Raw genomic sequence first — 22,211 nt, forward strand, 5'->3', positions numbered from 1 at the left:
CTCCTAGGCTCTGAGCCCCGTATAAATGCACCCCAAACAATGGAAGAATACTTTTGGTTCTGGTAGCATTCATCGGTCACTTCAAAAGAGGATATCCTGTGTGTTCAGTTGCTTTTTGAGCAACTGTGATTCATTTCTCTCATGGCTTTGTGGGTGAAGAATTTATGCCTGGTCTAGCTGGACTTCTGAGTTAGTCTAGAACCCAGCTACTTAAACTGTAGATTGCATTACAGAATGTGGGAGTCATGAAAAAAATGGCAACAAAAAAAGTTTCTAAACACACAACCACCAAAAGCTAATTCAAAGTCAAAAGTTTTATGAGGAATATTGAGGTAGCTCATTGAGTAAAAATAAATATTTTGTTAAAGGTATGACAAAATCTGAGGTGTTTCTGGCATGTTGCAGCCTTGGCTCTGAACACACCACATGTGCGGTTCGCACTGTGCCATTGCATTATGCCATGCAATACTAAACCAACACTTCCCAAAGTGCCTCAGATTACATTCCTGATTATTGCATATTATGGATTACACGAACTTTTCTGGTCTTACAGAAATATGACTTAGTTATGAGAAACAAAGATATGTACTATCTTCCCACTGTCAGTTCCTCAGCACATTGCACTTCTGGGTGTCTTTGGTTTGGAGTGTGTGAGGATGCTTGATTTTTAAATTTCTAAAGATTGCTGTTTGAGGCATTAACTTGCGTTTCATTACAAAGACTGTTAAATGACTGTTGGCTTGGGATTGGGACAGGGTTTCCAACAACTTCTGGTATGATCCTACACAGGCTCTTTTCTATTTTGTACCATGTATTTATGTAAAGTAGGGTTTCTCAGCATTAACAATTCTAAAATCAAATATTTCCCAATCCTGAGAAATATGAAGTTGCTTCCAAAGATAGAGGTGGAAAACTCTAACTTCCTAAGGCTGGGCCTGGATCCATGGCTTCCAAGGGGCTGATATGAAGATCCCATCTTTCAGTGGGAGAGCAAAGCATCCACAGTCATCCAATACAAGTAGATCTATACTTAGCTCCTAATTTGAGTCTTTGAACAGTGTTTTAGTCAGTGTTCCATTGCTGTAAAGAGACACCATAATCACAGAAAGTCTTATAAAGGAAAACATTTAATTGGGCTTGCTTACAGTTCAGAGGTAAGCAAGCCCAAGAGGTTTAGTCCATTTTCATCAAGGCAGGAAGCATGGCAGTGTGCAGACAGATATGGTACCTGGAGAAGTAGCTGAGAGTTCTACATCTGGATCCATGGGCAGCAGGAAAAGAAGGACACTGGACCTGGATTGGGCTTTTTAAACCTCAAAGGCTACCCCACTGGCACAATTCCTCCAAAAGGCCACACCTCCTAATCTTTCCCAAGTAGTGCCATTTCTTAATGTCTAAGCATTCAAATATATGAGCCTATGGGAGCCATTCTTATTTAAACCAACGCAAACAGGTTATTTAAACATTTCTATTTCTTCTTGAGTCAGTTTTCTGGGGTTTGTATATTGTCTATAGTTACTAGCATCTACACTCTTATACTATAATTCTTATACTGTTGTTTTATTACTTTTATTATTTGTGAGCACATGTGTATGGGGGCTTGTGTGCCACGACATATGTTTGGAAGCCAGGGAACAACTTGAAAGGGTCATTTCTCTTCTTCTACTGTGTGGGTCCTGGGGATCAAGCTCAGGTCATCAGACTTGTATGTAAGTACCTGCTGAGTACACATTGGGATGGCTCAGTATATGTTTTTTTTAAGATTCCTGTTCAACTTGTGATTATGTCCTCCTTTTGATTTTTAACATTTTTTTACTAGCATGGACGACAGTTTGTCTAATAATCTTTGTTAAATGAAATAATACAAATCAACTAGCATTATAAGATAATGATTAAACAACATGGGAATGGTGCAAAAATTAAAGGGAGGGTTGTAATGCCTGAGAGAAAACATCAGCAGCAATGAAGTGACTTCAGGGTGGCACTGTCTCCCTGCAAAATTCATTCTGCCTCTTTGACTTTATTCACGCTGAGATTGAACCTGGTACATACAAAGTTCTACGAGTGAGCTACATCCCTAGCCCTGCTTCCTTGACTTAAAAATAAATAAATAACCTCTGAGACAGGTGGATGGTGCAGGCTTTTAATTCCAGCAGATCTCTTGAATTCAAAGCCAGCTTGGTCTACACATTGAGCCCCAGGCCATCCAGAACTACAAAATGAGACCCTGTCTCAAAACAAAAATTTGTGGCAAAGTATATAGTTTACTGTTCCAGTGGTATATACTCTCACTGTTGGGTGTCACCATCATCTGTCCTCAGATAGTCTTCATCTTGCAAAACTGAAGCTGTAGAGTCATTCCCAATAACTCTCCATTACCCTGCCCTTGGTGTGTGTAGAAACTCCTTCCTGTGTCTGTGAATTTGACTACCCATGAACTTCATAAAAGTAGAATTATACAGCATTTGCTTTTCTGTGATTGGCATATTTCACTTATTATAATGTTTTCAAGACTCATCAATGTCAGATCATGTGCCAGAAAGTCTTTTCTTTTCAAAGTTAAATAACAGTCTCAATACATATAACACAACAACACTTGTTTTTCCTTCCACCTATTAATGGACAGTTGGGTCCATAAAAATAAGGTTTTGAAACTTTGAATAGTATTCCTCTGAACATGGGTATGCAAACATCTACAGGAGTACCTACTTTCAATTCTTTAGGACATTTGCTCAGGAGAGAAATTGCTAGATAACATGGCAATTCCACTTTCAATATCTGTCACAATGGCATACTGCTTCTTACCATCTTGAACCGTTTTTTGTTGATTTTTGTTTTGTATCTGGCCTTTGATATGCAGATTTCTTTCATTCAATCTTAAAAATTTTTGTAGGCTTTCATGTTCATTGACCCATTAAGTTGGGTTGAATCATTTTGTTTCTGCCAAAGACCTGAAGCTCCTCACACAGTAGAGATGTGCCTTCCAGAATCTGAAATCCTCTAATTTAGAACTTTGAATATTATAAAAACCAAAACTGAGGATAAATCAAGAGAATACAGTTCTCTCACTGACACAGTCACTCACCTTTTTCTTTTTTTTTAAATTTTTTTTTTTTAAATTTAGCTGGGCAATGGTGACACACACCTTTAATTCCAGCACTCAGGAGGCAGAGGCAGGGGGATGTCCACAAGTTCGAGGCCAGCCTGGTCTCCAAGAGCTAGTTCCAGGACAGGCTCCAAAGCTACACAGAGAAACCCTGTCTCAAAAAAAGAAAGAAAGAAAGAGAATACTTTATTTATTTTTTTAAGATTTATCCATGTGCATTGGTGTTTTGCCTGCATGCATGTTTGTGTGAGGGTGCCAGATCACCTAGAACTGGAGTTATAGACAGTTGTAAACTGCCATGTGGGTGCTGGGAATTGAACTTGGATCCTCTGGGAGAGCAGTCAGTGCTCTTAACCACTGAGTCATCTCTCCAGCCCCTCATGGTCACCATGACTAAGACAACTTATAAAATAAAGCATTGAATTGGGGTTTCCAGATGCAGAGGATAGAAGAGTACAAGACCACCATGAAAGGAAACATGGCAGATAGGTAGGTAGGCATGGCTCTGGAGAAATAGCTAGAACTTACCTATGATCCACAGGCACCGTGCAGGGGAGGGGGGGGGAGAGCACTAACTGGGAACAGTGTGGGCCTTTGAAACCTTAAAGTCTACTCCTAGTGACACACCTTCTCCAAGAAAGCCACACCAGCCAATCCTTCCCAAATAGTTCCAACAAACATATGTGCCTGGGCTCCATTCTCACACAAAACCACATTCCACTTCCTGACCCCCACAGGCTTGTGGCCACATCATAAATCAAAATTAATTTAGTCCAACTTCGAAAGTCCCCATAGTCTTTCAGTCTTAAGACTGTTTAAAAGTCGAAAGTCTCCTCTGAGACTCAAGGCAATCTCTTCACTGTTACCCCCTGTAAAATAAAAAAAATAAAAAAAATAAAAAGCAAACTGCATACTTCCAATATACAATGGTGCTGAATATACATTCCCATTCCAAAAAAGAGAAATAGGGACATAGTGAAGAAAAAGTGGAACAAGTCCAAAACCCAAAGGACAAACTCCAGATCTGATAAGAAAGGGCTTATATGGCTCTACCTTCCAGCTTTGCTGACTGTAACACACTTCCCTCTCATGGGCAGGTACCACTCACTCCCTGTCTACAGCTCTTCCTGGCAGACATCCCACGGCCCTGGCATCTCCAGCATCTTGGGGTCTCCAATGCAATCCAAATTTCAACTTCATAGCTTTACACAATAGCCTCTCTAGACCTCCATGCAAGGACTCCCTGCCACAGGCCTGGACTCAGTGGCTTTCCTTAACCGTAGAGGAAGATTCTACAACCCCCTTTACTCTGCAACCTCTGTGACTCTAAGGAAGAACCAAGTGGCCAAAGCTGTCAACTGCTGCCTGCTTAGGATAGAATCTGGCCCCCTCCCTGATTTATATTTGCATAAGCTTTGGTTTGTTGATGATTTCCTTTGTTGAAAAAGCTTTTCTCCGCTTTAGGAGCAGGTATTCCTCAAACATTTCCTTTTTGCAGATTGAAAGTTTAGCTGGGTGGGGGTCTTGCCCTGAGGGCACCTCTCTTTATTCCACTTTATTTCCCCTCGGGCCTTTCTTTAGACTGATCCCTTTGAGCACAAGTCTTGGCTACGTTGTTACGTTCTCTGGTGCTTTTTGTTTTCCCCTTCAAACTTATTTTGTATTTCTTTTTGTTCTGCTAGCCCATTTTCACCGTAGGTCTGCATAAAAGTGATTCCCCCTGACCAGGTGGCACAGTCACTGCTAGGCCGCCCTGAAATCTCCTCTGCCAGTGAAATTAGTCTCAGACTCCTCGGGTTAGCTTCAGGCAGATTCTTAAGGCCAAAATCAGCCACATTCTTTGCCAAAATATCACAGAAATGATCTCTTCCCCAGTTGTTAATATTGTTCTAGGATCTCTGGAGCTGGGCTTCCACAGCCCACATTGCTCTCAGCACTATTGCCTTCCAAGCACCTAGGCCCCGATACAGCTTTCAACCACTTCCTCATTTCTCCCCAAAACAGCACCGTCAGGCCTGCCAAAGCGATGTGCCCCTCCCTGGCACCAACTTCTTAGTTACTTTTCTCCTGTTGTGAAAAACACCATGACCAAGGCAACTTACAAAAGAAAGCATTAATTGGTGCTTTCTGTGCCCGAGACATTATGCCAGGGAGCACGGCAACCGGCAGGTGGGCATGGCAGCCAGCAGGCAGGCAGGTGGGCATGGCTATGGAGCAATCACCGGCAACTTACCTCTCATCCACAGCACGAGGCAGAGAACAAAGTGGGAACGGCATGGGCTGTCGAAACCTTGAAGCCAGAGACTGGTGCACCTCCTCCAACAAGGTCGTACTTCCTAATCCTTCCCAAATAGTTCCCTCAAACACACGAGCCCACTAGGCTATTCCCACTCTGGCTACCACGCTCACTCTTCCCTTTACACAACTGGACCTTCCACTAGAAAAGGAACCGACGAGGAAACGCGTGATGGATTCTCACAGGGCTGCAGGTGGCAGGCTGACTGCAAAGACCCAGAAGTGTTTGGAAAGCTGAGTTAAAGCATTTACCCTGTTTGAACAGCTGCTCCCAGCCCAAGTTCCCTCCCTTCAAAGCCGAAGACTCATTATGACTTAGCCAACCCTTGGCTTACTGCCGACTTCTGGAGCTTTTCCTCAGGGTATTTGACCTTGAATCGGAATCAGAAGGTCTTGACTATTGAAGAGTATCTGATATTTTTTTTTAAGCTGAAGATTCCAGACTTTGGCAGAGAAGACAGGCCGTGAGATTTGAGCAGATGGCTTCACTTCCCATGGTGCCAGAGGAGTTTGGGATTGATCCAGCCACAGAAGAGAATCGCTTCAGGCTTGGGGGAATGAGCATCTCTCAAGCATTAGTCAATGTCTGATAGAACCCTAGGAGTCCCCAAAGAGAAGGAGCAGGAATGGGGCTGCTCTCTGCCGACCACCGTGTGGAACATCTGAGCGAATGTTCAGAGAATGGAGACACCAGGCCACCAGCCTCTTCCATGCTTAACGCTTCTAGCATGCTCAGATAGGACCAAACCTTCATGTGCCCCAAACGCTGCAGACATTACATACGAAGTCACCAAGAAAATGTACCTGAAGTTCCAGGTCTAGCCTGGTGGTTGAGGCTCAGCCACCCTCGACATAAGCTTGGCAGAGTAGGTAGGTACCAGTATATTAAACTCTGAAAGCTTTTACTATTCTATCCTAAGGAACCAGCATGAGCTAGATCAGACCAGCTGTCGAAATGCCTCATTTCCTCTATGGTGATGCATTCACCTTGTGTGGCTGGGAGTATTTTCCAGCACCTTCCACTGACCAGCTAATTCAGTAGAACCCCCCCCCCCATCTCATTTACCCTCACAGCCGCCTTGTGAAGAGAATGTGTTCCCACTTCTCAGATGGATGCACTAGAACACAGAAGTGCCGCTTGCCAGAAGTCATCTCCCCAGAGAAGTCAGGCCAGGATTGGATGTCCAGGGTGGCCCCCACAGAGTCACGGCAGGACCGATGTGTGGAAATGAAGGGCATGCCAATGCCCATCTAGTACCAAGTGAAAACAAGCTAAAAGCCAAATGGTCTTTAAGAGGGTGCCAATCTAGAACTAACACAGCCAGCTCCTAAAAAATGCAGGCATTTAAGCAGGTGGAGAGAAATCCGCACTCTACAAAGTGAAAAAAAGGCTAGAAGACAGAGAATACAGAACCTCATTTACATATCCAGTATAGACATAGTGATGGAGACGGAAAGTAGGTTAGGACTTGCTGAGGCTGGGGAATGTCTGCCAGTAAGTAAAAGCTTTTTTCAGATGAGTGATGAAAATGTCCAGATATGAGGGGATGGAAGTTTCATCTCCATGGGAGAACACTGGAAAAAGAAAAAGGAAAATACCCTAAAAATAGGTAGTGGTAAGATATTGTTGTGACTACATCAATAACCATGTAAGTATATGAATCCTATCTTAAGACATAAATAGAAAAATCATAACATATATGTAATTGTATATACTAAAGACTACTTAATTCATTTAAAAATTGCATGAAGATTCTGTGATAGCCATGGTATTAACTGTCAACTTGACAGGGTCTAGGGGCACATAGGAAACGGGCCTCTGGGTATTCCCATTAGGGACTGTCTTATGCTAATTAAGTAGAAAGGAAACATCCACTATGGGTGGCACCATTCCCTGGGCTGGGATGTTGGAGACAGGGAGCTGGGTACCAGCATGGATTCATAGCTCTCTGTTCCCAATTGTGAATGCCACGTGACCAAGCTGCTTCAAGTTCCTACCCCCTCAGCTCCCCCACATGATGGACTGTACCCTTGAACTATGAATGGGAACAAGCCCGTTCTCCATTAAGTTGCTTAGGTTGAGGTGATTTATCACAGTAGCAAAGAAGAAACTAAGACAGCCCCCAATATATAAACTGCATCTCTGGATCAATAATGGCCAGAAAAGATTCTGGAAGGAAGTACAAAGTGATGGCTACAATGTATACAGTGGTGGGTGATTTGATAGCTCATAGTTTGGAGATAAGGTCTCCTGTAGTCCAGGCTGGCCTTAGCCTTGGACTCCTGATCCTCTTGTTTCTCCCCCGAAGAGCTGGGATTATTAGGGCATGTTGCCACGTCCAGCTGATGTCAATACTTTATAAATACATAGCATTTCTTTTTGACTCAGAATACTTTTAGAAAGAAAGGATAACCTATCGGTAAGTTCCTTGTCATTGGAAACAATCCATAAAGCTGGAGAACCATTAGATATAGACATTTACGTTAGCAGGAAATTGGAGCTGACAATGTAAGGTAGTACTTTTTAACTGTATTATTGTTTTATAACTGCGTGTGCGTGTGAATGGATGCATCAGGGCACACATGCAAAGATCACAGGACAACTTTTAGGGGTCAGATCTCTCCACCATGATTTCTAGAGGCCAAATTCAGGTTTGCCAGGCTTTTCATGGTAAGAACTTATACCCAGAGCCATTTCACCAGGCCCTTCCGTGTGTGTGTGTGTGTGTGAGCCAGATGTCTTCCTTAGTCACTCTCTAAGCAGGGTCTTTCACAGAATTGGAGGTCACTTACCGCCACTGATTCAACTAAGCTGGTTGGCCGACAAGCTCTAAGAATTCACCTGTCTCTGCCTCTCCAGGCTGGGTTACTGCCCTGCTGCACCTGGCTTTATACATGGGTGCCAGGATCCAAACTCGGCTCCTCCTACTTGCAAAGCAAATGCTCTTTTGAATGAGCCATCTCTCCAAAAGTCCCTTTTATAAGGTTCTAGGTTTATTTTAAGATCTATTTTTTTTTTCAAGACAAGGTTTCTTCGTGTAACAGCTCTGGCTGTCCTAGAACTCACTTGGTAGACCAGGCTGGCCTCAAACTCACAGAGATCCTCCTGTTTCTGCCTCTTGAGTGCTAGTATTAAAGATGTGCACCACCACACCTGGCTAAGATCTATTTTATTTTTAATTATGTATATATGTGTGGGGGGGGGCTATGTGCACCTAAACATGGGTCTTCTTAATTGTTGAGTCATTTCTCCTGCAATCCCAGTAGTTTTTTTTTTTTTTTTTGAGACAGGGTCTCCCTGTAGCCCAGGCTAGCCTCAAACTCGCTATTTATCTGGCCCGTAACTCCTGAGCTTCCTGCCTCTACCTTGTGCAGGGTTATAGTCACATGTCACCATGCTATAATATGGGGTACTTTGTTCAGGGCCTTCTCATGTATATTAAGCACATGCCCCACGATGCCACATATATTTGTCATTTCATTTTATTAATCTACTATCTTAAATATTGATATTAATCTCTCTGGGGGAAGAAAGCCTACATTTTTACAAAATGAGTAATTATAAAAAAATTGCAGTTTAATTAGTATACTAAAACGTATTTTTAAAAATTAGTTTAAAAACAAACTCACCTGTCCCTACAAAGTCAAGACAGAAAGACTACATTCTAATAAAATGTTCAAGAACCCACAGGGGTGGAGGGTGGGCGTGAGACGGCTAAACTGGAAAAGGTGCTTGCTGAGCAAGTTTGGCAATGTGTTTCCATTCCTGGAACCCAAGGACAGAAAGAGAAAACCAGCTCCACAAGTTGCTCTTTGACCTCTAGCTGTGTGCACAGTCATGTGAGAATCTACACACACACACCTCACATCATGTGTGTGTGTGTGCATACACAGGCACACAGCTATAAATAAAAATTCTAAAGCTTATCAAAGAAGACCAGGTTTTCTCTTTGGTCTTTGAAAACTAAAAGATAAATGTTAAGATGAGACATTTGAAATACTATCTGAACGTGTTCCTCCAGTCATCCAAAGGTTGCTGACGCTTAGAATGAGTAATTCTTATGAGGGAAACCAGTCTTTCGTTTTTTTTTTTCAAGTTCAGAGACTGTCAACGAGATGGGAAGCTGGCCAAGCCAGCCTCAGGACTCTGTCAGTTTTGGGGTGTGGCTCTGCAGCAGGAGCTGGTTCCTCGAACTCCCCGACAGCAGTCAAAGAAAAGCCGTGAGCTCTAACAAGCTTTTCCCTTCACTTCACGGGCATCCCGAGTCACTGGACGCCCAGGGCAGTCCGGTTTAGGCTGGAAATGTGCTCCTTTTCACTGCTGTGTTTTCCACTGGAGACCCAACTTCTCAGAGGCCCAGTGGTGGCTTCCTGTTTCTGTCCTGGGAGAACGGAAGTCACTAATTATCCACTTTTCTAACCCACCATTGCCTCATGGTCCTGGCAGTCAGCTTAGCCTGTTTAACCCAGGATGGAGCTGCTGAGAATGTTGAAGTCCCATTTATCACCTCAAAGGACACAGCGAGTGCTGATGCCAAACCAGATTGATCAGAATCCCAGAAAACCAGACCTGGGTGCTGGTCCGATTATCATATTTTCAGGTTGAGATGGTAGGGAACCTACCAAATCTGAGCCCAGCCCTACCACCCCAAAGTGGAACTCTGTCCTCCAGGTAGTATCTCCAGCCTGTGTGCACAGGACAGATTCTTTAAGTAACCTTCTGGAGATATGGCTCAGCTTTTCTAGCCAAAGCAGGGGCTCATTCTGTGATCTTTCCCTTTTTAGCCCTCACTGCGTCCACAGATTGGGAAAGAAACTCGGGGAGGGGCCCTAGATAACACCCCTCTAAACAGGAGGGTAGGAGTTGGGACGTGACCGTGAATGACCTTGAATTTCTGATCCTCCTGCCTCTACCACTCCAGTGCTCAAAGTGCTGGGATTATGTCACATCCCCAGTCTAAGATACCTGGTGCTGAGTATTAAACCCAGGACTTCACGGATGCTCCCCCAAGCACCCTACCAACTGAGCTACATCTCTACTAAGAATTTTAAAATGTTTTGAGACAGGGTCTCACTATATAGCCTTGGCTAGCTTGGAACTCTAGTAGACCAGGGGGGGACTTAAACTCAAGAGATCTGTCCCCTCGGCTTCACCATGCCCAGCCTAAAAATACGCTTTTGAAATTCAAAGGATATTAATCAGCCAAGAGTTTGGGTAACCCCAGAAATACTCGATGCTGGAGCACGACTGCTTTGGGCCATCTCTGCCAACTTTGGCCCACACACTCACCGGCTGCACGGTCCGGGGCATTCTCTTGAGGGCATGAGAGCTAAGAACCTACACAGTTCGCAGTAGAGAGGTGAAAGGCTACAGCAATGTTTATTGAATACAGTGCCAGGTTTATAAATAAAACTTATTTACAATTTCCATAGAGTTGGTCCCCCATCAGCGAGGTGGTTAAATCTCCACAACAGTTTATCTCAAGATTTACAGAACGTTCAAGTACATCTCTTTTTCAAACAGCCACAGTGAAGGGTGACTTCAGTAACAGAAGGACCACCACCATCCTTGCTCTAGGTGTTTAATGAACATTGTAGTAGGTCTAGGGGAAGAACACACATCCCTACCTTCTTACTCAAAGGGATAGACAGCAAAGAACTGTCTTCTATTGGACAATGTCAAGGGATAGTTAAAAAGAAAAAGTAGGTGACTGCCAGTTGAGGGGTTCAGTTAAGACACAACAGTATAAATCTGGTCACTGCCAAAGGAAAGTATTTAGGACACACCATAAATAATTCTAGTGGTTAAGATAATTGAACTAATAGTCAACTTGCCTGAACTGATTCTGTTCAATAAGTTTCCAGGATGCGGAGGGGTGGGTGGTATGTGCTATCCCTCTAGTGTGATAGTAATGCTAGGCCTACTGGACAGCCATTCATTACCATATGGTTACGAGTCGGACATGCACTTAGAAAGAGAATATAAAACTATGTACAACAGCTTGTCTTCAATGTAAGTTGCTCAAAGACACCAATTAAAGTGTGCAAAAATTTGTCAAAAAATCAGAAAAAGCCTTCCCTGGAACAGTGCATTAGCCCATCTGAGCCATCAAGTTGTTTGCCTTGCTCAACAGCTTCCCCGAACAGTCGGAGAACACAGCTATGAAGAGGTGGGCAAGTCTCAGGCTAAAGCAGGATGCCAGCTAACTAGTCACTTTATACATATATATATATATATATAAATATATGTATATATTTATAGAGTACTTAGTAAGTGAAAGAGTTTACAGGAAAGTGCTATCCGGACTCCAGGACACCCAGCTCTTTCCCCTCACAAACTCAGAAGCTAACACCAAGCCCTGGGCTGGTTGTGTCCCAGGGTGTGTGGTGGGGGAGGCCCACGAGGTGGGGATGCTCTGCCTCCCACAACTCCAAACTTCAGCTTCCTGTTCCCTGGGGGTTAGGGTTCTGCAGTTCCCATGCAGGGTTCCTGGCCACACAAGAATCCTGTTTTAAAGGTAGCCTTAAGGGACAGGCTATGGGGCTGCTAAAGCAGAGTCTACCCAGCTTCTACAAAGACTTGGTAAAAGGTAAAAGATAGGAGGTAAGTTTTAAAAAAGTAAGTCACCTCCAACCCCCTTTGAAACTACCAAGAGGTCAGACCGCAAGTCTGAGACTGGGTCCACACTGGGCAATGCCATCCACCTTCCAAGACAAAGCCACCGCCATTGCTCACACCTGGAACCCTCAGTGCTCTCCCCAGAAGGGAACCCCCAAGGCATTCTCAAGAATACCTAATGATTCAGTTCACCAACCTGTCTGCCAACCCCCCAGCCCAAGGGCCAGCAAGGGCACACAGCGTCTTTCTCTCCACAGCTCTGACCCACCCCTCTGGCAGAAGAAAGCAAATACAAAGGAGCTACGAAACGCCAGAAAGGCAGGGAGTAGGAGAGTCAGAGAAGCAAGGGTCTACACAGCAGCCTTGAATGCACCCATTTGGCTGCCAAGGGCTTCTCGGTGCCTTGCTAGAAGCCTGCCCCTGTTCCCGGCCACCCCCACACTCAAAGCCAAAGCTCCCTGCTAATCAGATACAACCAGTTAACACCATGAAAAATGTACGAGGCCCTTGTTTCAAAAATGAGCTCTGTACTAAATGTAACACACTTCTGGGGTGGGGGTGGGGGGTCCTAAACAGACCAGGACCAGCACATCTGACTTTGGGTTATAGGTTTATAATTAAGACATGAAATTCATTCTGGGCCACAACTTTTGGTTTTGTTCTTTTTTTTTTTTTTGTTTGTGGTTTTCTTTCAAGCCAGAGGCTTAAGTATTAGTTCTACTTACAGGGAGAAAAAAAAATCAATTAAAAACCGTATAGAAGCTAAAGGGTATCATAAGTTAAAAACTGAACCAAAGGTGACTGGCAGTCTGAGTAGATGACCGCTTCCACACACACCGAAGACTGAGTTACAGACACACTCATCAAGTCTCCTGCAGGTGGCCTCTTGTGGTCAGCAGCAGCACAGCTGAGATCCACACACACACACGCACGCCTGGGAGAGGCTGTTCCCTCACTAAGCTCCTCTGCCCGAACATCAAGTGACCAAGATAGTCGAGCACGTGCGCACACAGAGACACACAGAAAACATAAGGAGACTTACATGGCCAATGATGACAAAGCAATCAGTGTCGGCCAGGTTTCAGGAGTTGATGCTAGGAACGTGGGAGGGAAACCCAGGTTATCCTGGATGGTGGGCATGTTTCTATGTACGCTGGCTTCCCCTCCAATGGCCTTGTCCTCGTCCCCCTTCAGATCTCAGCTTACAAAGCATTTAACACCACTTTTAAGTTAATGGTCTTTTTATTGGAAAAAAAAAAAAAAAAAGACTAGCATTTACAACTTGGAATGGACGTAAATTCTAATTTCCTGAACAGCAATGTTGATGGTTGTGCTCAAGTCCACAGCCACAGCCTACTCTGCTGGCTCCGGGTCATGGTTCACAAGGTCTTAAAACAGAGAGTCCAAAGATGCTCCCTTGGTAAACATTTCTTATTAAAAATTTGTGTGATTTGGTGACAGCCTTGATGTTTACTTCACTCTAACACAACACACACAGCACTAAACCATCACTCAGGCACGCCACCAGCTGTCATTGTCACCATGGGGTTGGAGCACTTGAAGGACAAGAGGGCCATCCTACTTCTGGGGCTGTGTCTCAAAGTTCAGCTTCACCCATTTTCTGTACATCATCCTGAGGTAAACCAATTTTAAATGTTTGTTTGCAGCAAACTGGCTACTGACAATTGATCTGAACAAATTGTAGAACCCATCTGAGATTTTGAATTTGTTTTTTCCATTTTTCGGTTTTAATACAAAGGCCTGACTGTGCTCAATCGTCAAGCTGCATGCATGAGAAACTGGCCAGCCCAAACAGTGTATTAATCATTAGCAAATGGAACTTTAAGGAGTCCACTAAGTGCTTCCTTATAAGGTAGTACGAGTATTATACTGTAAAACTGATGTGGGGGCTTGATCTTTAGGGGACAGGACCACCAACCAATACATGCAGATTTTGTGTGTGGACAGAAGGTACGTTTGACATTCAGTTTTGCTAGATAGAAACAGAATGAATAAATGAACTTTTTTCTTTTTTCTTTTTTTTTTTGTAAGAGGTAAGTAAAAGATTTCAATTTGATTCTTCTAGAGGGAAAAGTAGTTGAAAGTGGGTCTTCATTTTGCAGTCATCATCTGTACGAATTCTGAAAAGACAAATATAAAGTTTATCTTTAAAAGAAGCGGTAACGGACAGATTTACTGTGTACAATACAAGTGGTGGCTGTGCACAGTAATCGCTGCTGAAAACCAGGCTCAGGACATTTAGCCTTACCTTCATAGTTGACTTGTCCATCTCCATCGATATCTGCTTCTCTGATCATCTCATCTACTTCTTCATCCGTTAGCTTCTCTCCTAAGTTTGTCATGACATGGCGCAATTCTGCTGCGCTGATGTAACCATTTCCATCCTGTCAACACATAGCAGTTGTTACAAGGTGATGGCAGATGGAGGTTCTGGAGAGCAAGCAGCTCTCTGACTGTCCAAGCCTCCCTCAAGGTACCGTCAACATTCCTCCCCACCCAGCTCCCAGCAGTCATCAAACACAAAATGCAGTTTTTCAAAAGCAGACACACTGAACACAACAAAGACAGTCAGATCAGCACTTCTCTCTGCTGGGGCGTCAAAGGAGAGGCTCAGGCACTCCGGCTAACTCTAACCAACTGTTACAACCTTCCGCGGTGACAGCCCAGAGCCATGTAATGTGCCTCTCCAAGGCCAAGTGTGCAAGGTTACCTTGTCAAAGACTCGGAATGCCTCACGGATTTCTTCTTCGCTATCTGTATCTTTCATTTTTCTAGCCATCATGGTCAAGAACTCTGGGAAGTCAATGGTGCCATTCCCTTTAATCACAAAAAGAAAAGATAAGCATCACACAGACAGCCCTGTGCAGTAATCTTAGAACACTGTACAGAGAAATGCACTGCTCAGACAAATGCACTCTGTACAATTCCAGCGATAACTACAACGATGAACTATTTTTTTTAAACTATTCATTTTTCTTAGGCCAACCTTCTGTAACCTCACAGAGCAATGTCACATGTCAAGCAATATCAAGCGACGCGGCAATGTGCAGCACAGCATTTACAGCAAAGGAAGCTGGACATCTGGGTTCACAATAGCATTTACAGTGCAAAGGGAGCTGCACATCTGGGTTCACGATCATGAAAGCAGACTACACCATTTGGAAAAGGAAGCATGCAATTGCCTGTCCAGGGAGAACACTCAGACCTAACTAATAATGTCCTAGCAATGTTCAAAACGCTTTAGGGGGAAAAAAGTGAGAGCAAGAAAAAAAGCCTACTATACCCTGCCCAGTTCCCCAAGTCTTCTCCAGATGTACTTCTGGCCCTATTATATATGTGATCTAACCATGCTCTTACCCAACTTGGCTTTTTGTTTGTTTTGGTCCTGGGGATTGACCCCAGGGCCTCTCATTATGCCAAGCACACACACTCTTATTCCCAAACCCCCAATTCAGCAGCTTCATTTTCCATGAAGGGAAAAGCTCAGAAGCCGTTCTCAGATTAGGGTCATTAATCTTCAGTAAACTGTCAGAGGAATCCACCCAACAGCCAACATTCCAAACAATTCCTCTAAAGCTAAGGGATAAATATTTCCAAAGACAAATCCCAAATTAACACTAACTTGAATTAAATGGAAATAACATCACAGAAAACAACAACAAAACCAACAGAAAAACCCCACCAAAACAGGAGTTATTTACAATTCATTTTCACTAGCACATTTAAAGCTAGTAGCTTTCAAAGGCTTGTGTGGATGATGGTTTAGTGCCCTGGGTTCAATCCCTACAATGGTGTATTGATGTAAGTGAACACAACATCAAAAATTCCTAAAGTCTTTGAAGATATTTATATAAGACAAAATAAATGACTAAGTGCTACCTAGAAGCATGTGAAGAGATCCTTAGGAATCAAAACAAGGCTTGATGCAGCTTCTCCCACTGTTTCATACACTCTGACAGTCAAACATAGTCTCCTACCGAGCCTGGTTTCCCAGGATTTACAGAAAACAGAGAGGCCTGCCCATGTTCCCATATGGTTCATCAACCAGACAGAATTATGGACGATTTTTCCTAAAACAGCACTGAGGAGGAGAATCATCTTTAGGGGTATTTTAATGGTACAGAAAACCCACGTCTAACACAACACTCTCCGGTGCCATGTTTTCTAATAGCTGCTCTCACAGCATCGGTTGACAAAGCACAGCTGAGGCCCAGGCTCTGCCTTCCTAGCTCCTTTCCAGTCTGCAGTCTTAGGACACACATTCCTGGACTTATGGGACTTTTCAACTAGGGAGAGTGCTTCCAAACCAGCTTACTGACAAAAAGGAGAATAAACTCTGTCTGCTACTGTTCTCTCGGACAGACAGACAACTATTAGGGGAGCTGCTGGTTCTTCCGGCCCTCAGCCTTACACAGCTTTTCTTCCACAAATGTAGTCTTCAGACACCACTCAGTTCCCAGCTAATGTCGAAGGGTGCCCTTCGGTCACCGCCCTCAGGTTCTGTCTCTTAGAAACAACAGCAAGCTCTCTGGCTACTCATTTCTACTTCCCCCACAAAACTTGGTATAGCCTCGGGGGTCAGCCGATAAAGATTAGAGCTGCAGGTCCCAGTAAGTAGGAAAAACAAAACCCAAAACATAACAAACAAACAAAAAAATCCCAGTGATCCAATCCAGGAAATGCTCTAGACCACAGCAGAACGAACTGGACAGCAAGCCCACTGTCTTCTATTTTAATATCAAGAGGCTGCGAGGCAACCATAGAAAGGAACTCTGCACATTTGTTTTACTCTAGGGACCTTAAAAACATTCTGTGACAAGTCTGAATTTGAATTACACAACAGAGGTGTGCATTCAGTTCTAAAGCCCTTACCATCAGCATCCACTTCGTTGATCATGTCCTGCAATTCAGCTTCTGTTGGGTTCTGACCCAGTGACCTCATGACAGTCCCAAGTTCCTTTGTTGTGATGGTGCCATCACCATCTTTGTCAAACAGGGAGAAAGCTTCCTTGAATTCTGAAAAGAGAAGTTTACTAGAATCAGTGTTTTTACCCAACACTGTTGTGATACACACTCCCCTGGGGCTTGCCAAGACAAGCTGTCCAAGTTATCAGAAACCACCTGGCCTTTATCTACAGAAATAATAACCACAATAGGCCTGTAGGTCTGGCCAGCACGCAGTAGCCCAGAAACCAAACATTGTCCTGGTAACCAGTTCAATAAAGCCACAATATCCTATTTTTTAAAAAAGCTAGCCTGACCATACTTAACTTGGTCACCAAGTGCAATCTGAGATGCCGATTTACCAGTTACAGTAAAGTCCCTTTCATGTCGCGCTTCTATAGTTTCATAGCGACACGGTTACTAAAAGGGTTCATTCCCAGGCAGCCACATCCAGGATATTTTCAGAATTCCAGGTTTATCTTATGTGCATGCCTGCCTGCCTGCATCTGTATGTCCATCACGTTCATGCCTGCTGTCTGAAGAGGTCAGAGGGCAGTACTGGATCCCCCAGAACTGGAGTTAGAGACCACTGAAAATTACATGTGTCTTGGGGACCTAACTTGAATCTTCTGCAAGAGCAGTAAGTGTTCTTTCCCACTGAGGCATCTCTCTAGAAACCACCTTAAAACATTAAGACGGAAACATTAGAGATAAAGTTGCTGGGCATGGTGGCACCCTGGAGGCAACTGCAGAAGATCTCTGTGAATTCAAAGCCAGCTTAGTCTACGCAGTAAATTCCAGGACAGCAAGATTTACAGAGAGATCCTCACCTCAAAACAAAAAACAAATAGAAAAAGAAAAACTGATCTCCCTCCAAGAGTAAAGACTAAATAAACGTGACTCATTTCCCAATTATTACAGCATTAAATCTACCTGTTTCCATATATTTTAGCATAGCAAGCACAAGCTTCACTGGTAGGCCACTGAAGAGACCTGTGTCTAATAACTCTGGAGCAGCAGGGTCAGTGCATCTCCTTCTCTGGGCAGCTGTGCACACCCCAGAGTGTGCCAGGCAGGCAGGGTCCATTCCACATCACCTCTAAAACACCTGACCTCACTGTTTCTGCTCAAGAATTCTTAGAAAACCATGCGAACAGGAGAGGGAAAGAGACAACACAGGAGATACAGTAACAGGTCAGAACCTAGTTCCCATTTCCTGGGGTCTCCCCAGTCTTCAACTTACCAGCAATCTGTTCTTCAGTCAGCTGATCAGCCTACACGGAGAAAGAAAAGGTCATAATTCAATCTAGGCAAGTTTGGTTGATAATAACCTAGCTTTCCTAATTATACTTAAAATTGTGGGTTTTTTTTTCAAATCAGTAATTTAAAAAAGCGAGTGTTTCAAAATCACTAGCACTGCCATTAAGTGAAAGTTACTATAAAAAAGGAAAACTGTTTAGGCTCGCTTAACAATAAAGGGTGACAAAGAGTGACAGCATGTGCTGGTTTCATTTCTTTGGCCTGCTGCTTGCAGTTCGCACTGCAATCCAGTAATGTAATGTGGAAAATGGCGCCTCTAGTGGTCAAAGTATTCACAGCACCAGCAGCAGCAACACGCAGAGAAAGAAGAGCGCCACCTACTGCGCCAGAAACACTGCAGTCGCTGGCTCCATCCAAGAGACCCAACCCAATGCCACCGACAAGGCAGCCAGCACCAGGATCCTGTCCAGGGGCAGGCTTTTAGTGCACCTTGCGCATAGCTCTGGGCCCTCCAAAATCTCCACAATGGCGTTACATAATGGTATTGGGTTGGATTATCAGGCTTTTATATCCATTTTATGAGAAACAATTAAGTGAAAAAAATATACAGTAATGGGTTACCCACCACCCCAGTTTCATTTCTACGAAATAAATGCTTTCCAATCATTTAAATTAGGCAGCGATTTGCTAAAAGTCTACCATTTACAATGGCTAATGCCTTCGGCCAAATTATCCTATGCTTAGGAAGCCAGGAAAAAAACTGAATCTTAGGACTATTATAAAACTGCAAAAATGAAGCACACAGAAAACGATACTCTTTTTGAGGCGACACAATAGGCTTTTCCTCATGTACAGGAATAACTATTATCATTTTCTGGTATTAACACTGCCCGCCTTAAGAGTGACAGAAAAGCTGCTGATCGCCAACATTCAGTATTTCCATGTACTAAATGACCACGAAGTAGCTTTTTATTTTTTCACTTGCACTATTTAGTGTCTGCACCCCTGAACCTGTGCCTCCAGCCAGGGGAACTCAAGATCTCAAAAAGAATATATATTTTTATTTTAATGAAGCCAGTTGCAAATTAAACTCCAAGAGAAACCCGGTGGCACTGGAGTTTACTCTTTTCTGTGGAAACTCGCCTTATACATTGATTTGGGGGAGGAAAGACTTTCTACTTTTTATATTTTAAATGGGTCTTCCTCCTATCCATTACTGGAAGCTACTTTCAAGGCAAATGGAGACACGATGATTTATGTAATGCCCAGCCATGTCAGTCTTGTACGACAGGAAGCACTGCCACACCTCGTAGGAGAAACTGTCTGCTCAGTGAGAAGAGTTCCACCTCCTCGAAAAATCCTCTGACTGGAGGCCTATCAAATGCATCTACCTTCAGGACAACGACTCCCCCCACCCCCAAGTTATTCTGGCCTTGAGTCAAAGGCGTTCTAGCATCTCCGCCAGGGCAGAAAGTGCTGCTGGTGATGTCAGCTCTGCCTGGCGAGGGAGAAAGGGGCTACGACACACGCACCGGGCCAACCCGCACAGTCGCATCTGGCAATCCAGAGGCTGTAGAGAAAGCGGAAACGTGGAGACAGGCATCTCCCTGCCGCCCAGGGAGTGGCGTGAACAAGAGGCACACAGGGCGAGGGGCCGGACCGGGGTGCAGGCCCAAAGGGGCCCCAGGACCGGGGTGCTGCCTATCCCCGGCACCTCCTACCGCTCCCCCAGGCACAAAGCCTGCCGCCGCCTCCTCCCTAGCAGAAACTTTGCGTCTCTAATGGAAACCGTGGCGCGCGCCAACTCTCTCCTCCCCCGCCCCGCCGCCCCAATTAGCGCGAGCCGAGCGCCTCCCGCGGGAAGGGGCCTCCCCGTGGACCAGGGCGATCGCGCCCGCCTAGCACCGCACCAGGAGGGCGGGGGGGGGGGGTCGAGGTTGCATGGCCCGGCCACGCGCGCGGCCACCCCGCGGGGCCCCGCCCGGCCGTAGGGCGGCCGCTTCCGCCCTCTCCGCCCCCCAGCCTTCGCCTTCCTGCCCCCAACCCCACCCTTCCCCGGCTCCTTCCTTCCCAGCTCACGCCCGCGCCGCGCCCCCCGGGAGGAAGGAGGGGACCGTAGCCGAGGGAGGGTGCCCAACTGGGTCGGCCGGGTGACTGAAGGTGGCTGAGGGCACCCAGGAGCCCTCGGCCCAAACCCTGTGCGCCACCGGCTCGCCCCGACCCATTCATTCTCCGCGGCTTGGGGCTGGCTACCGGGACGTCGCGGCCTGCCCCGCCCGGTTTCCCCCCCGCCCTGCCGGCCCCGGCCGAGGCGCTGCAGGCAGCCCGGGTGCGGCGCGCTGGATGCAGTGGGTGCGGGGCTGGGGGAGGGGGTGGATGCGGAAGGCCCCGGTGCAGCTGTGGCAGCGGCTCCAGCCCGCGCACAGCCCACTGTAGAGTCCAGCCCCAGAGGCGTCCAAAACTCAAGAGGAGGATCCCTGGCAACCAGAGCCGAGATGCAAACCCGAAATGCATCCTTTTTAACCGCAGCCTCCGCGTAGCACCCGGCAAAGAGGGGTGGGGGAATAACCTCAGCCAGGAAAAGGGGGGAGCCCCAAGACTCAACTACAAATCTGGGGAGAGCTTGGGCAGCTGCTAGCCTGCGACTGCCGATCCCGACCTACCATGGTGCGAGCGAAGGAAGGAAGAGCGGAGCAGGCGAGGGTGGCTACACCAGCGCAGGGGCTGTGACCGCCGAGGTGCCTCCGCTGTTGCTGCTGCTAAGGCGCTACCTGCGCTGTGCGCTGAGCCTCAGCCGCCGCCCGACTGCGAGTAACGGCACTGCGAACACGAGACTCCCAGCACCACTGCCGTAGCGCGAGCCTGTGTGCCGCGATATATATACGCTGCGCCGTATCCCTCCGCCGCGGCAGTACCGCCTCGCGCAGGGCGGCGCTGCGGCAGCCGGGCCTCGCCGCAAGGCCCCGCCCCCCAGGCGCGCCCGGCGCGGTGGGCCCATTCTGCGGGCAGGGGTCACTGGGGAGTCCAGTGCTCGAGCGTGGGGTGCTGGCATGTGCCACAAGTATCCCGTGGACATGGAATGCCCCTGAATGAGACCTGGGGACCGCCTCGGGCTTTCAGCCTGTGCCAGTCACCTAGCCCCACTCCACCTGTGTATCGCCCTCCCACCACCTCCTGGTGGGTACGGGGTCGTAGAGCCCACCCTCCTGGGTCCTCACGGGCCGCCTAGGGCCCTAGGAGCCGCGGGAGGTCTGGGGGCTGAGAAAGCCGCTTGGAGGAGGAGGGGAGGAATCGACCTACCACTTTGAGCAGCAGAGGAGAGGGAACTGTGTGAGGACAAGGTGGACGGCCTTGGAGAAGAAATTAATCGGACGTTGTACTTTTCTCATTTTGGAGAACTGTCCCAGGCACAGCTGATAAGTCTGTGCCGTGTTTACAGGCTCAACCAGTCTAGTTTTCGTGTTTTTACATTACCACTAAATTTTTAAAGATGCTGGAAGATTTGTCCCCTGCTGGGTTTGTTCCTTTTCCTATGGCAGATTCTATTCTGCCTGCTTCTTAAATGAATGCAGTGAGTAGCTTATATAGACCTTAAAACCTTACATGCTTTTTTCTAATTGTCCCGGTCCTAAAATCCATAAATTCATATACACAAAGGAGGGGAAAGATACTCAAAATTCCTCTGCTTACAGCTGGAACATGCACAGCCAATTGATTCTGGTAGGGAGCTAGACAATCTTAATTACAATCTTAATTATAATCCTTAAATAATATTTTAATCTTTAAATTCGCTATTCTCCATTCTCTGTAAACTGGGGAGGGGCAACACAAAAACTATCTCGGGTCTTAATTTGGCGCCTGGGACTTAAAAAAAAATCTTAACAAAAAAATGCTGCAGTTTCTTTGCTTGCCAAGACAGAATACAGAATTTGATCTTTTGCTTGCAAGGCCAGGACAAGCTGCAGG

The 22,211-nt window shown here is 45.7% G+C and overlaps 1 protein-coding gene across 1 annotated transcript; it reads right to left on the minus strand.

Moving 5' to 3' along the window:
- Nucleotides 1–10,757: 10,757 nt before the first annotated feature.
- On the minus strand, nucleotides 10,758–21,110 carry Calm1 (calmodulin 1). The gene is made up of 6 exons (XM_041633379.1): nucleotides 20,909–21,110; nucleotides 18,229–18,259; nucleotides 16,914–17,057; nucleotides 14,752–14,858; nucleotides 14,290–14,425; nucleotides 10,758–14,161 (listed from the first exon to the last, which is right to left on the minus strand). The coding sequence occupies exons 1-6, from the start codon at nucleotides 20,909–20,911 to the stop codon at nucleotides 14,133–14,135; spliced, it is 450 nt and encodes a 149-aa protein (XP_041489313.1). The 5' UTR covers nucleotides 20,912–21,110; the 3' UTR covers nucleotides 10,758–14,132.
- Nucleotides 21,111–22,211: the final 1,101 nt, after the last annotated feature.

The sequence above is a fragment of the Microtus oregoni genome, unplaced genomic scaffold, assembly GCF_018167655.1.
Source record: "Microtus oregoni isolate MIOR12 unplaced genomic scaffold, Mior012 000043F_ref0000047, whole genome shotgun sequence".
Classification (NCBI taxonomy): domain Eukaryota; kingdom Metazoa; phylum Chordata; class Mammalia; order Rodentia; family Cricetidae; genus Microtus; species Microtus oregoni.

Excerpts from the sequence above, each read along its gene's own strand:
- Calm1 (XM_041633379.1), bottom strand. Across the intron at positions 17,058-18,228 it reads GACTGAAGAACAGATTGCTG|AATTCAAGGAAGCTTTCTCC; the intron begins GTAAGTTGAAGA and ends TTCTCTTTTCAG. Across the intron at positions 14,426-14,751 it reads CATTCCGAGTCTTTGACAAG|GATGGAAATGGTTACATCAG; the intron begins GTAACCTTGCAC and ends ATGTGTTGACAG.